The sequence below is a fragment of the Arachis hypogaea genome, chromosome 19 (genome assembly GCF_003086295.3).
Source record: "Arachis hypogaea cultivar Tifrunner chromosome 19, arahy.Tifrunner.gnm2.J5K5, whole genome shotgun sequence".
Taxonomy (NCBI): Eukaryota; Viridiplantae; Streptophyta; class Magnoliopsida; order Fabales; family Fabaceae; genus Arachis; species Arachis hypogaea.
Genome location: NC_092054.1, coordinates 146,922,619 through 146,939,125, shown reverse-complemented (window position 1 = coordinate 146,939,125; position 16,507 = coordinate 146,922,619). Strand labels below are relative to the sequence as shown.

Sequence of the window (16,507 nt, the reverse complement as noted above, 5' to 3'; positions counted from 1 at the left end):
CCGCCGGGCTTAAGTTTTTTTGGTAAGGGGATATTTTTGTAATTTTTTTGGCCAAAACCTAACTTTCCCCAACCCAACTTATAAGAGTATGAAGATGAAAATTGAGTATTTTGGATTATGTTTATGTTGTTTTGGAGACAATATTTATAATTATGTTTTGGATTATGTTTATTTTGCTTTGGAAAGAATATTTATAATTATATTTTGGATGAAAACTTGGTTTATAATTATGTTTATTAGATATTTATAATTACAAAGATTTTAATGTTTGTGAATATAAAAATATGATTTTTTTTATGCCTTTAAAAATTATAAATTTATTAATATGGTTGTGAAATTATATATATTATTTAGTAGTTAATAGTAAAAAAAGAGGAGCTTTGACGGGGTAGAATTCTAGGACTGCCTCACTAGGTGGGGTGGGACGGACTTCCCCACTTGCTACCCCTACCTACAATCACAAATAGCAAGAAGCAATATGAATCCAATGTAAGATCTAACCAGTCCTTATTTCGTTCATCCTGGTGAGAATCCAGGTGCACCAATCATGCCTGTAGTCTTAACTCCTAATAACTATGGTAGTTGGAGCCATATAATGCATTTGGCCCTAAAATTAAAGAATAAACTGAAATTCATAGACGGAACAATTAACAAACCAGATATAGATAGTCCAGAGTTTAAGGCATGGAAAAGATGTAACACTTGTTGTTTCTTGGATAAACATTTCACTGAGTCCTGAAATCTTATGAAGTGTGATGTGGAATAGAGTTGCTGTTGATCTATAGAGAGATTTGAAACACAGATACTACCAAGAAGACCGATTTAGAGTTGTTGAACTGCAAAAGGAGCTATTTGCCATTAGGCAAGGTGATCTAAACATCATAGCCTATTTCAGTAAGCTCAAGCAGATTTTGGAGGAACTAAACAATTTTAGAATTATCCCTGAGTGTGTGAATTGTTCAGATACATGCTCTTGTGGATTATCCAGGATGCGAGAATTTAGAGATGAAGACCAAATAATGAGAGTATTAAGGGGACTAAATGAGCAATATTCAACTGTAAGATTGAATATTATGTTGATGACTGATGAGCGGATAATTTATACGCTTTTTGACATTGTTTTTAGGTAGTTTTTAGTATGTTTTAGTTAGTTTTTATTATATTTTTATTAATTTTTAAATAAAAATCACATTTTTAGACTTTACTATGAGTTTGTGAGTTTTTTTGTGATTTCAGGTATTTTTTGGCTGAAATTGAGGGACCTAAGCAAAAATATGATTCAGAGGCTGAAAAAGGACTGCATATGTTGTTGGATTCTAACCTCCCTGCACTCAAAGTGGATTTTCTAGAGCTACAAAAGTCTAATTGGCGAGCTCTTAATTGCGTTGGAAAGTAGACATCCTGGACTTTCCAGCAATATATAATAGTCCATACTTTGCCCGAGATTTGATGGCCCAAACTGGCGTTCCAAGTCAGCATAAAAATTTTGGCGTCAAAACGCCAGAACTGGCATAAAAGCTGGAGTTAAACGCCCAAACTGGCACAAAAACTGGCGTTTAACTCCAAGAAAAGTCTCTACATGTGAAAGCTTCAATGCTCAGCCAAAGCACACACCAAGTGGACCCGGAAGTGGATTCTGCATTAATTGCTTATTTCTGTAACCCTAGGCTACTAGTTTTCTATAAATAGGACCTTTAGCTATTGTACTTTATATCATATAATCTTTCGAACTTATATGTTCACGTTTAAGGCTGGCCTCACGGCCATGCCTAGACCTTTTGTTCTTATGTATCCTTCACGGTGGAGTTTCTACACACCATAGATTAAGGTGTGGAGCTTTGCTGTTTCTCATGAATTAATGCAAAGTACTACTATTTTCTATTCAATTCATGCCTACTTCTTCTCTAAGATATACACTCGTTCTTCAACTTGATGAATGTGATGATCCGTACTCATCATCATTCTCACCTATGAACACGTGCCTGACAACCACCTCCGTTCTACATGCAAACAAGCTTAAATGTGTATCTCTTGGGTTTCTAATCTCAGATTAAAACCTTCGTGGTATAGGCTAGAATTATTGGCGGCCATTCCTGAGATCCGAAAAGTCTAAACCTTGTCTGTGGTATTCCGAGTAGGATCTGGAAAGGGATGACTGTGACGAGCTTCAAACTTGCGAGTGTTGGGCATAGTGACAGACGCAAAAGGATTAATGGATCCTATTCCAACATGATCGAGAACCGACAGATGATTAGTCGTGCGGTGACAGCGCATTTAGACCATTTTCACTGAGAGGACGGGAGGTAGCCATTGACAATGGTGAAACCCAACATACAGCTTGCCATGGAAAAGAGTATGAACGATTGGATGAAGACAATAGGAAAGCAGAAGTTCAAGAGGAACAAAGCATCTTCATATGCTTATCTGAAATTCTCACCAATGAACTACATAAGTATCTCTATCTTATTTTCTGTTTTATTTATATTTTAATAATCAATTCTCCATAACCATTTGAATCCGTCTGACTGAGATTTACAAGATGACCATAGCTTGCTTCAAGCTGACAATCTTCGTGGGATCGACCCTTACTCACGTAAGGTTTATTACTTGGACGACCCAGTGCACTTGCTGGTTAGTTGTGCGAAGTTGTGATAAAGAGTTGAGATTACAATTGTGCGTACCAAGTTGTTGGCACCATTGATGATCACAATTTCGTGCACCAATGACTCTACTGCCTGATATGAATCAGGTGTTCTCAATGCTCACAAAACAAGAGCGACAATTCAACAATGGAGATGCAAAAGTATTGTTCAACTCAGCAAGCATAAAGAATTTTTGACGGCAACTTGAGTCCTCAGTCATGAGAGGCAGAGGAAGAGGGCGTGGACAAACACCCCAAGGGAGAAAAGGAAGAGAAGTAAAAATGATGTGTACCTTTTATGGAAAACAAGGACACACTGAATAGATATGCTACAACAAGCATGGCTATCCTTCCCATCTAAAGTAAAGATAGCAACAACAATACAACTCTTCCATCAACCACATGTTCATTGAAAAAAATAAAGATGAAAATCTCAGTGAAAAGCAACCTCAGCTTAATTACCATCAAGAGAACAGTGAAAAATCAAAGCTTGAACTCATACTAGAGCAAAAATTAGCCTTGTTTGAACTTTTCAAAAGAAAGAATATGCCGCAGCAACCTCACAATGCAAACCAGGTTCTGACACAGTCAATTTAGGCCTCACCACAAGGTAAAAACTACACAATTGCAATTTAGCGCAAGAATCATGAGCTTCATAACTCCAAAATCCACACTTTGGGTCATTGACTCAGGTGTAACAAATCATGCAACCTTTAGTTTAAATGATTTTCAACAGATTGAACCAATTAATGTGAAACTACCTGATGGAACCAATATAATCATTAACATCATTGGAACTATCATTTTTTCAAAGGAACTTTTTCTCACAAATGTTTTATGCATTCTCTTATTTGATTTTAAACTCATTTTAGTTTCAAAATTAACCTCAAATTTAAAATGTCAATTGTTAAACAATGATGAACATTGTGAGATACAGGATCAATTAACAACAAAGATGATTAGCATAGCTAAGTCTGGAGATGGACTCTATGCAATGAGAAGCAACCCATTTTCATCAAAGAATTACCTTCGACAGCAATGAATCACATTACATCATCCATCAATAAGAGAACCTGGCATGCTAAATTAGGACACTTACATTGGCATAGACTTAGCATACTTAAGAAAAATTACTCTTTCATCGATTGTACTGAAACTAAATTTGCCTAACACATGTTATTTAGCAAAATAGAAAAGATTATCCTTTGATTACTGTTTTACTAAAATAAATGATTGTTTTTACTTAATTCATATAGATATTTGGGATCCAATCTCAACTCTATCATATGAAGGACACAAATACTTTTTAACAGTTGTGTATGGAAAAAACAAATTTACTTGGATCTATTTTTATGAGAACAAAATCAGAAATGGCTCAATTGGTTCCAAATTTTGTTCACTATGTAAAGGTATGATTCAATAAATAAGTCAAGTGCATCCGCAGTAATAATAGACCGAAATTCCTTCTCAAAATCTACTTTGCTTCTAGTGGAGTTTCACACCAAACCTCTTGTGTGGAGACACCAGAGCAAAATGAAATTGTGGAAAGAAAACACCAACATATATTAGGTGTAGCTAGAGCACTACTTTTGGTTTTGGAGTTCTAAAATGCTTTTGGCAATATGCCATTGCTCATGCTACACACCTAATAAATAGAATACCAAGTATTGTTTTAAAGGATGTCAGTCCATATGAAATTTTGCACAACAAATTGTCAGATCTTTCAAACTTGAAAGTATTTGGATGCCTAGCTTTTGTATCTACACAAACAAACTCTAGAACAAAGTTAGACCCAAGAGCTAGGAAAGCTGCATTTCTGGGATTCAAGATTAGAACAAAAGGTTTCAGATTAATAGATACACAATCAAAAGAAATTTTTGTGTCTCAAAATGTAGTCTTTTTTGAAAATGAATTTCCTTTTTTAGATAACAATTGTAGCAGCAATAGTAAAAAAAATGCATTTCTTCAATCTCTATATTGTATTGCTCCTTTTTTTTATGATTCATGTCTAGCAACTATACATCATGCATGATACAATACATATCAAATGCAACCCATAGATTCGGATCATAAATCTAAAGCACACCAGGATTTTGAAAATGCCACAAGCACTTCACATCAGCAACCATTGCATGAATTCTCACAAACTGTCAGTAAATAAATTGCACAACATTTATATGACACAACACATTCATCCCTTGACATCATACATGAACCACCTGCATTATCAATTACTCATGACATTCATCTGCATGATCATGTTGTCAGAAGGTCAACAAGCAAGAGAAAAAAGGCCTCCAGTCTACTTGCAAGACTATCATTGTATGCCCACCAAAGCATTTCACACTAGAAATAACATCATCAAATATCCCTTCTCACAACAGTTATCATATGATAAACTGAATTCAAACTACAAGTCTCTCTCCCTAGCCATTTTTTCAAAATTCAAAACCTAGCACATATGAAGAAGCTGCTGCCCACCTTTGCCAGAGAGAAGCTATACAAGTAGCATTGAAGGCTCTTGATCAAAATCAGACTTGGTGCCTTACTGAACTCCCACATGGTAAGAGGATGTCGGTTGCAAGTGGGTATTTCGGGTGAAATTTGTAACACCCTACCCCATAGAGCTTTACGCTTAAGTCGTAAAATAGAGGTGGTGAGATATTACGACCTCTAAAAGAAAAGACTTATATAAATATAGTTGAAAAAATATATATATAGGAGCCTTGAAGAATAAGCTAAACAAAACAAAAACAGAAAATCGTTTCTCACTCGTATGGATAATCATAAAACGGATAGGTAAGCTCAAAAGAAGGCTAAAAATATAATATACAGATCAGAGTTTCAAAAACACAGATATCAAGCTCCAAACTTGACCTGCGAAGCTAAGGCCGTCCAGAGCATATATATATATAAAACTCAACCAAAAATAAAACTCAAACTATATAATAAACACATGTTTCTCCAAGTCAACATTTAGGAGGGGTAATCTTTTACCAAAACCAACCAACTCCAGTAACAAATTATTTACAAAAAAAAAACGTACCACACATCATATACCATATACACAATCCATCAGTAATTCATTCAATTCATTCCTATCTTAAGGTCTTCTAGCCTAAGTTTTCACGTGACATTAAACATTAACTACGAGAAACCAAAACCATACCTTGGCCGATTCCTCCCTAAACTTGGAACACCTCAAAAACCTCTCTTTTCACAAGCTCCAAGCTTTCAAATGTCAATTTCTCAAACTTAATCACCCGAATTTCGTTTCAAATCGCCCAATTGAACTTTAAATCAACAAGAACACAATCTAATTCACATAACATCACTATAATTATCATAGAGTTTACTAATTCAATATTTCACAAGGGTTCAATAGTTCCTTACCTTACCCACGGATCAATTGGACAAAACCCAGTGATTATCCGCTACTAGAGTTCACCTAAACCATCAAAATCATTCAATTTCTCAATACCCAAATCCTAAAATCACGAAATTGAGGAGAGGGAGAACTTGGAGATAATTGCTAATTTCTTGCCACTTTTCAGATAGAATTGAAGAGAATTCTAAGATGAACATGTAGCCACTGGCGGCTCGTCAATTGGAGCTCCGGATTGAAAGTTATGGACAACGAAAGTTAACGGTGATGAGGGTTAGGGTTTTCATGTTAATCCCTCTCTTCCTCAACGTATTTGCAGAAATGAAAATGGAAATGGCTCGTTTAGTGGCTTTATAGGTTGGGTTTGGGCTCGGTCCAGCCGGTTCGGCTCGTTGGCCCAGTTTTGGGCCAAAATCTTTAAAATTAGTGTCAAAATTTGTATTTTTAATATTTTTACTCATCTAGATTATAAAAATTGATTTTTTAAATTTCTTTGAATAATAATTAATTTATTGGATAATTATTTATTAATTTTATGGGGTTTGCAAAATTCCCCAACCTCATACCAACATAGTAGAGATTGACACTTTCTCTCATATAGAGCCTCATACGGAGTCATTCCAATGCTCGCATGGTAACTATTATTATATGCAAACTCTACTAGCGGCATATACCGATCCTAAGTTGCCGGTTGGTCTAAAACGCAAGCCCTCAATATCTCCTCAAAGGTTTGAATTATCCTCTCCGATTGGCCATCAGTTTGAGGATGATACGCTGTACTTAAACTCAACTGAGTTCCAAACGCCCGTTGAAAAGCTCCCCAGAATCTTGAAGTGAAACGAGGATCTCTATCAGAGATTATGGTGGTAGGCACACCATGCAACCTTACAATTTCCTTGATGTACAAATGTGCAAGCTCCTCTAAGGTACAATTCATCTAAACGGGTAAAAAATGAGCTGACTTCATTAGCCGATTCACAATCACCCAAACCGCGTCAAATCCAGTTCAAGTTCTTGGAAAAACCGACACAAAATCCATGGCGACGCTTTCCCACTTCCATTGTGGAATTTCTAAAGGTTGTAATGTTCTGGACGATCTCTGGTGTTCAATCTTTACTTTCTGACAAGTCAAACATTTTGAAACATGCAACACCACATCAATCTTCATTTTTGGCCACTAGAACATTGCCTTTAGATCATGGTACATCTTGGTACTTCCTGGATGGATAGAGAATCCACTCCTATGCGCCTCCTTCAAGATATCTTGAAATTCTCAACATTCGGTACACAAATCCTACCCTTGTACCTCCATATTTCGTCTCCGTCCCATGAAACCCCCCATCACTTTTCTTTCTCTATTGCCGGCAACGCCTTTGTAACTCCTGATAGTCTTGTTGAGCTTTTAAAATTTCAGACTTGAAGTCGCTAGAGATCTGCAGTTGGTTTAGGCATACATTCCCATTAAATTCACCGACAGTCAGTCTCAAATCCCTAAATTTGCTCACCAACTCCTCTTCCTTAATCATCATCCAAGCGACCATCAATGACTTTCGACTCAATGCATCTGCTACAACGTTCGCCTTCCCTGGGTGGTAACTTAACTCAAAGTCATAATTCTTCAGCAACTCCATCCACCTCCTTTGTTGCATGTTGAGCTCTTTCTGATCAAAGAGATACTTGAGACTCTTGTGATCAGAGAAAACTCGAAACTTCATTCTGTATAAGTAATACTTTCAAATCTTCAATGCAAATACAACCGCTGCTAATTCCAAGTCATGAGTTAGGTAATTCATCTCATGAGGTCTCAGCTGACGTGATGCGTAAGCTACCACGTTCCATTGTTACATCAACACACACCTCAGACCTTTCAACGAAGCATCGTAATACACTTCAGCTCCTTAGGTTCAGGTAACACAAGCACAAGCGCTGTAGTCAGTTTTCGCTTCAAAGCTTGAAAGCTCTCCTCACATTTTGATGTCTAAGCAAATGACGCATCCTTTTGAGTTAACTTTGTCAAAGGAAATTCAATTTGTGAAAAGCCCTTGATAAACCTCTAATAATATCCTGCTAAACCTAAGAAGCTTCTGATATCCATCACTGATGTAGGTCGTCCCCAATCCATTACTGCCTTAACTTTAGAAGAATCCATAGCTATTCCTTGCTTACTCACTATGTGACCTAGAAATTTCACCTCATTCTTACAGAAATTAGAAATTTTAGCGTACAACTTCCTCTCTTTCAGAATCTACAACACGATCCGCAAGTGTTTCGCGTGCTCCTCCTCAGTCTTAGAGTAGATTAGAATATTATCAATCAAGACGATGACAAATCTATCCAGGAAAGGACAAAATATCTGGTTCATATAGTCCATAAACACAACAGGGACATTGGTTGACCCAAATGACATCACAGTGTATTTATAGTGACCATATCGAGTTCTGAAAGCAGTTTTCGGGATATCTTCTTCTCTCACTCTTATCTGGTGATAATTAGACCTTAAGTTAATCTTGGAAAAGACACCAGCTCCTTGTAATTGGTCCATCAGATCGTCAATTCTCGGCAATGGATACTTGTTCTTCACGGTTACTTTGTTTAATTGCTGGTAATCTACGCACAACTGCATACTTCCATCCTTCTTTTTCACCAACAACACCAGCGCTCCCCACGGAGAAATGCTCTGACGAATGAAGTTCTTACTCATTAACTCCTCTAGCTAAGCTTTAAGTTAAGCCAGCTCCAAAGGCAACATTCAGTAAGGCGCAATTGAAATCGGTCCTGCTCCAGGAACCAACTCAATTGCAAATTCGATTTCTCGGGAGGGAGGAAATTCAGGTATGTCTTCAGGGAATACTTCTGGAAATTCATTCACAATTGGAATCTAATTCAAACTTTGTTCATCGCCCGACACACTGGAAGCCAATAGTATGAATCCTGAACACTCACTTCCACTACAATTCACCATGACAGAATTTAAATAATATCCATTCGCCACCACTGGTCCTTCTGAACCTTCCGACATAAACTGCAGTGATCTTTCAAAATAATAAAGGAGAACATGGTTCTTTGATAACCGATCCAATCCCAGAATGAGATCGAGGCCAGTCATCGCCAGATAAATTAAATCATGGACAAAAGTTCGGTGCTTAATTTGGAATGGAAATTGTTGACAACCTAATCCAGTTATGACAGTCTCAGAGGCAGGAGTATGTACTTGCAAATCATAGTTTAGCATGGTTATCTTCAATCCCAACTCATTGGCTTTCTCAAATGATATAAATGAATGTGATGCCCCAGTATCAAATAAAGTAATTAAGATTTTACCACCAATTTCACATTTACCTTTGATTAGAGTGTCTGACCTCTCAGCACCATCCGTCGACATGGTAAACACAAGTCCCTGCTGCTGAACTCTCTCAGCTTCCTATCTCTTCCTCTCTGGATAATTCCAGGATAGATGTCCAGCTACACCACAGTAGTAGCATATACCCAGTCCAGCTCTACATGGAGTATTAGGATGATATGCCCCACATCTCCTACATGTCAAGTTGTTGGGAGGATTCTGAATCTGCCTTCCTTTGCCTCTTCCCTAGTTGTTATTGTTGAATCTCCGGAAGGTGTTATGCCCTTGATGTGGCTGTGGAACATAGCCTCCTCGCTTGAAATTCTATCCTCTATGTGTGAAGTTCCTCCCCTGATCTCTCCTAACAAAAGCTCGGTGATCACTCTTGTCCAATGCTGCCTTTCTCGCACAATCCTCTGCAACCCAGCTCTTGTTTACTAGTTCAGAGAAAATTCTTACCTCCATCGGGCCCACTGTACTTAGGATGTCACTCCGTAGACCATCTTCATATTTTATGCATTTTCATTTTTCAAAATTCCCCAGATTACTCTGACAAATCCTATAGAACTGACACAATTTTTCAAACTAATTGGTGTACTCTGCCATTAACATAGGACCCTGTTTTAGCTGTAGCAACTCAAGATCTTTCGCTGTCCTTATTGAGTTTGGAAAATACTTCTTATAAAACTCATATTGGAATACATCCCAAGGGATTGCAACATTATCTCGCTGCAGAAGGCGTCGGGCTCCCCGCTACCAATACTGAGCTTCACCCATCAGCTAATAAGTAGCAAACTCAACACACTGATCTTCAGCCACTTGTTGCGCTCGCAAGGCTCGTTCTATTGCCTGAAACCAATTGTCAGTTTCTGTTGGATTTGTGGTTCCTCTAAAGGTTGGTAGATTTATCTTCAGAAAAGTTGCTAAGGTCATGGGTCCAATTCTGTCATTACCCCATTTCCGTTATTAACTTGCTGACCAAGGGCCTCAGCCGTTGCCTGCATAGCACCCGTCATGTTTTCCAAAGCATTCATAAATCCACAGGATTATTCATAGTTGTTTCAGGTTCTGCATTAATATTTCGGCCTCTGCGTCGACCACGTCCGTGTCCATGAGTCATCATTTGGTTCCTGTTCACACCAAACAAGTGATATTAAGGTGATCAGTCTCAATATCTCAAGTCTAATGCTTCAAAGTTCCAAATGCATACTCATAAACAAAGATGCCACATATATCAATCAGACATCCTAATTAGCATATACACACACCCAGAGTATGCCCATAAGCATAGTCAGTCCGTCTCTCAAGCTCTACAGGAATGAAATGCTCTGATACCATAATGTAACACCCTATCACACAGAGCCTTACGCTTAAGTCGTAAAGCAGAGGTGGCGAGTTATTATGACCTCTAAAAGAAAAGACTTATATAAATATAGTTGAAAAAAAATTATATCTAAGAGCCTTGAAGAATAAGCTAAACAAAGCAAAAACAGAAAATCGTTTCTCACTCGCGTGGATAATCGTAAAACGGATAGGTAAGCTCAAAGGAAGGCTAAAACATAATATACAGATCAAAGTTCAAAAAACACAGATATCAAGCTCCAGACTCGACCTATGAAACTAAGGCCGGTTAGAGTATATATATATATATATATATATATATATATATATATATATATATATATTATATATATACAACCTAAAATAAAACTCAAACTATATAATAAACACCTGTTTCTCCAAGTCAACCTGTAGGAGGGGCAAACATAAAATATATATAGAGGAGAATCTATATACATATATACATAGCATAAATACAAAATACAGCATCCCAAAATAACCAAACTTCGGTTGCACAGGAAACTCTAGACGCTCAGCGAGGTGTCTCTCGACTTGCATATGAAAAACAACAGAATATGTATGGAATGAGAACTGGAGGTTCTCAGCATAGTAAAGGTGCCCACATAGTTAATATAAAAGGCCCCGAAAAAGCCAGAGGCATTCCTAGAACTCCAACACTCAGATTTCAGTTTAAAGATTCAACTAAACGAGAAATTAGGTAAGTTATCTAAGGTATTCAAGTTCTGAATCTAACTTTAACCTAACACTTCACTTTCTGTCTCCTCCAATCCTCCGAATCACCGGTGGGACAACCCCCCCTCACGCCTCCGCCAAGAGGCGTCTCTCAGAAAACATACACATACAATTCAAGCAAGAAAAACACAGATAGAGGAGCAATTATAACAAGTAGAATAAGTAGCAGATAAGCAGAGCTAAACAGTTAAGCAAACCAAAACAATGCACACTCAAACAAAACAAACAAATGCATATGATGTATGCCTGTCCTATGGCTGATGAGTCTCATCTGTCGTTTATACAGCCAACCTGACATGTCTTGGTAGTTAACCATTGGACAGTCCCTTTGTGCGCGCATCCCCAAGGTAAAAAATAATATCCATGGAGTCAAACTCTAAGCTCAAATATAATATTCCATGGAGTTAAACTCCAAGCTCAAATATAATATAATATTCAAAATCCATATATATATGCATGCCCATGGGGGAACCCGGGAATTAAAGTGCTCGGTCACATCTTGCGACAGAGGATCAACAATTAGTCTCAATATCATCGTCATTCATACAAAATTCATACTCAAAACTTAATTCATTCTTTTCTAAATAAATCAAACTCAAAATGTAATCGTTTTCTTAATAACTCAAAATCAAATCATAAAATCCTTAAACCAAAATCTTTCTAAATAACCACTTCAAACAAAACCTCCAATTTTCATAAAAACTTCGATAGCACCTCCTCTAAAACTTGGACTTTTGCCACCCTTCAAGGGTCCCAACCGCCAAACCAAACACCTCTCAATCATTCAAATCATTTCTAGTATCAAATTATTTCAAAATCAAACCAATTTCAATATTAAATCTTTTACCAAAACTAACCAACTCTAGTAGCAAATTATTTACAAAAAAATGTACCACACATCATATACCATATACACAATCCATCAGTAATTCATTCAGTTCATTCCTATCTTAAGGTCTTCTAGCCTAAGTTTTCATGTGACATTAAACATTAACTACGAGAAACTAAAATCATACCTTGGCAGATTCCTCCCTAAGCTCGGAACACCTCAAAAACCTCTTTTTCACAAGCTCCAAGCTTCCAAACCTCAATTTCTCAAACTTAATCACCCGAATTTCGTCTCAAACCGCCGAATCAAACTCCAAATCAACAAGAACACAATCTAATTTACATAAAATCACTATAATTATCATAGAGTTTACTAATTCAATATTTCACAAGGGTTCAATAGTTCCTTACCTTACCCACGGATCAATTGAACAAAACTCAGTGATTATCCGCTACTAGAGTTCACCTAAACCATCAAAATCATTCAATTCCTCAATGCTCAAATCCTAAAATCATGAAATTAAGGAGAGGGAGAACTGGGAGAGAATTGATAATTTCTTATCACTTTGTTCAGATAAAGTTGAAGAGAATTTCGAGATGAACATGTAGCCGCTGACGGCTCGTTAATCGGAGCTCGGGATTGAAAGTTACGAACGGCGGAAGTTAACGGTGATGAGGGTTAGGGTTTGCACGTTAATCCCTCTCTTGCTCACTGTATTTGCAGAAATGAAAATGGAGATGGCTCGTTTAATGGCTTTATAGGTTGGGTTTGGGCTCGGTTCGGTTCCGGTCTAATCAGTTCGATTCGTTGGTCCGATTTTGGGTCAAAATCTTTAAAATTAGGGTCAAAATTCGTATTTTTAATATTTTTACTCCTCTAGATTATAAAAATTGATCTTTTTAAGGACTTTGGCTACGTAGACTATATACCTCTATCAACCCCTATATACTTCACTCATAAATTGACCAAAGAATTTAGAATTGCACTCCCTGATTGCACTATGTATAGCAACTCATAGGCAGATTGCACTACCTCACTATGTATACCAATTCCTCGATTGTGCCACCACAAATCATTCGCAGGCTGCCTTCAGAGTGCTCAAGTACCTTAAAGGCAAGCCAACTATTGGTCTTTTCTTCTTTGCCTCCTGAGACATGCACATCTCAGGGTTCTCAGATGTTGATTGGGCCACATGTTCAGACATTTGAAGATCAATTTCTAGCTACTGCTTCATACTTGGAAGCTCTCTAGTTAGCTCAAAAAGTAAGAAGCAAACCACTGTGGCCAGATCCTCTGTCGAAGCAGAGTATAGAGCATTGGCTGCTACAACTTGTGAAGCCAGATGGTTATCGTTCCTAATGTCTTTCATCGGGTTCCCTCTCTAAAAACCAATAACACTCTTCTGTGATATTCAATCAGCAATTTACATAGCTAACAAAGAATATTGAAGTGGACTGTCACATAGTTAAAGAGAAACTGCTTTCTAATTTAATTCATCTCATGTCTGTTAGCTTTCAGGAACAACTCGTAGACTTTCTCACCAAAGCCTTAGCCCCAGGGGCTTTCTCAACAAACCTTAATAAGCTTGGATTACCAGATTTATACACTCTAAGTTTGAGGGAGGGTGTAACCTAACCTAGGATCCATAAGCAGTAAAATAGCAGTAGCAGTAGAATAGTCTAGCTTAGTAAATTAAATGTGTTAATTCAACTCAGTTGATTTTTTGTTGATTGCAGTTAGTTGAGGTTAGTTAAAGCAAGTAGTTAGAAGGTTCCAGAATAGGAAAGAGTTTGTTAGAGTAGTTATATAACTTGTGGTTGAGAACATTTGCAACACAAGTATATAAGGCACAAAACACTGTATTGATATTAGATTCTTCTTTTCTTCTTTCATTGGAGTGAGAAACCACAATGGAATTCTCTCTGAATTGCTTCTCTTCTCTGCAAACTTTTGATTCTGTTTTGTTAAGAGCATGATTTTTCACACAACCTCTTATTAGGTTAAAATAAAAAAAAAAAGCTTAAACCCACAAACATAAAAGTCCAATTTAGTAACTAAATAAACAAAATCAAAATATATCAAATTAAATTGAACATTCTAAAAATATAAACTAATAACTTTAAAATAATACTTGAACTCTTCATATCATGAACATTTGAAATACATATCAGAATTCTTATACTGTTTTAATTTTATAATTAAGTAGTGTCGAAATCGTTAAAATTAGCAAAATATTTCTCCCAAAAATATTTGATTAAAAATCTAATTAAGTTCTTAATTGTGGGTATCTCTAATTTACAGAAAATATTCCGTCAACTAACATTTTTTATAACCTAATTACAAAATTGAAGACTCAATTAAAAAGTATAAATATCTATTACAAATTTGGTGAAACTATACATATATATATATATATATATATATATATATATATATATATATATATATATATATATATATATATATATATAGGAACTAATAGAATAAAATCTATTAAAAAAATTTTATAAGATTTTTTTTATTTTTTCAAAATTTAAATATAGAACTAAAATTTATAATTTTAAATTTAGAATTTAAAATTTAAATTTAAGATAACAAATAAATTTTAAAAAATTAGTTAATATTGGTTTTAAAAAATGAGCTCTCCAATTGAACTCACAAATAAATTAGCACCTATTTCTTCCAAGTTACAAATACAAAATTACATAGATAATAGCGATGACTTATGACAGATCAGAGATATAATTATTTATATATTTTTTATTAATTTAAATTTTTTTTATAACTCAAAGGTTTAAAATTCAATTTTTGTTGTTTCCATCATAAAAAATATTAGCATAAAATAAATAAAAAAATTATTAAAAAAGTCATGCAAATTTCAAAAAGAAATTCTTAAAAAAAAAGGTTTATGACATGACCGTCGTTCATTTGATCTCATTTACATTTTACACCATAAATTTTTGTTATTTATATACATCTAGCTACTGATATTTTATATTAATATTTTGTGTAGGGGTGGCAAAACGGGTTAAACCTGTCGGGTCGACTCGCTAAACCCGCTAAAAAGAGCAGGTCGGGCTAGGATTTGGAGTCCGCCAAATTAAAAAAAATCCACCAAACCCGCACCGCCAAATTAGCAGATTTTGGCGGGGCGGGCCGGTCCGCCGGGCCGAAATTTTTTTTTTAATTTTTTTATTAAATAAAAGAATGATTACTATTATAAAATTAATAATTATAGAATTTTCAAACACTTTTTTTTGTTTTTGTTTTTATTATTCTTTTAGTTATTAACTTTATTTATTTTATTTTATAATTTCGTATATTTGTTCGAATTATGTGACTTATTTTTTAAAATAAAAATAGTTCTATTGACAATTATTATTTTGAACAATTTTATTGAAGTTAAAAATTAAAAAAAATAGTAAAAAAATTATATTATAATTTGACTATTTTTTATTTGTATTTAATTTTTTAATTATTATTTTTTAGTTAATTTTAATGAATTTTATTTTTCAAAAAAAAAAAGTCAAGTGGGTTAGCCCGCCAATCTGCCATAAAACAAAGCGGGCTAGCATTTTAAACCCATTTTAGTTGGTGGGCCGGGCCGGCCCGCCCCGTTTACAGTGCGGGCCTAGCGGGATGGGACGGGTTGGGACGGACCGGCCCGCTTTACGACCTCTAATTTTGTGTTAGTTATAATTCACTGATGATGATACCATGGATTAAATTTAGACCTTTGGAGTAGAGGAGGAGATCAAGATATATGAATTCGTATTTATGGGTTTAAATTTTTTAAAATTTTTTTATAATGTAAAGAATTAATAACAAAGAAAAAGAATAATACATTGGGGTCAAATACTTAAATCCATAAATTTGTAGAGGAAAAATGTCCTTTAATTTCTTCTCAACTCAAATGTAGAGGAAAAATGTCCATAAATATGTAGAGGAAAAATGTCCTTTCATCACGTCACAGCTCACAACTCAAATTCTTTTTTGTTTTTGTTTTTGGTCAAGACAGCTCAAATTCTCACAATCCACATATATTTTTTTTTTACACTATTTGATGAAGCCCGCTAGAAATAGAATTGCTTTTATTCGCTTTGGTTTTGCAGATAGCTTTGATTTGCTTTTGTCATTATCTTATCAGATTATCACAAAAAGGCCCACAGTTGACAGCAATTTTGTATGTGTATGTGTCTCTGTGTTCTTTCTTTTGGT

The 16,507-nt window shown here is 35.6% G+C and overlaps 1 protein-coding gene across 1 annotated transcript; it reads right to left on the bottom strand.

Moving 5' to 3' along the window:
- Nucleotides 1-8,775: 8,775 nt before the first annotated feature.
- LOC112778999 (uncharacterized) lies at nucleotides 8,776-9,408 on the bottom strand. Its single transcript, XM_025823259.1, has 2 exons — nucleotides 8,970-9,408; nucleotides 8,776-8,879 (listed from the first exon to the last, which is right to left on the bottom strand). The coding sequence occupies exons 1-2, from the start codon at nucleotides 9,406-9,408 to the stop codon at nucleotides 8,776-8,778; spliced, it is 543 nt and encodes a 180-aa protein (XP_025679044.1).
- Nucleotides 9,409-16,507: the final 7,099 nt, after the last annotated feature.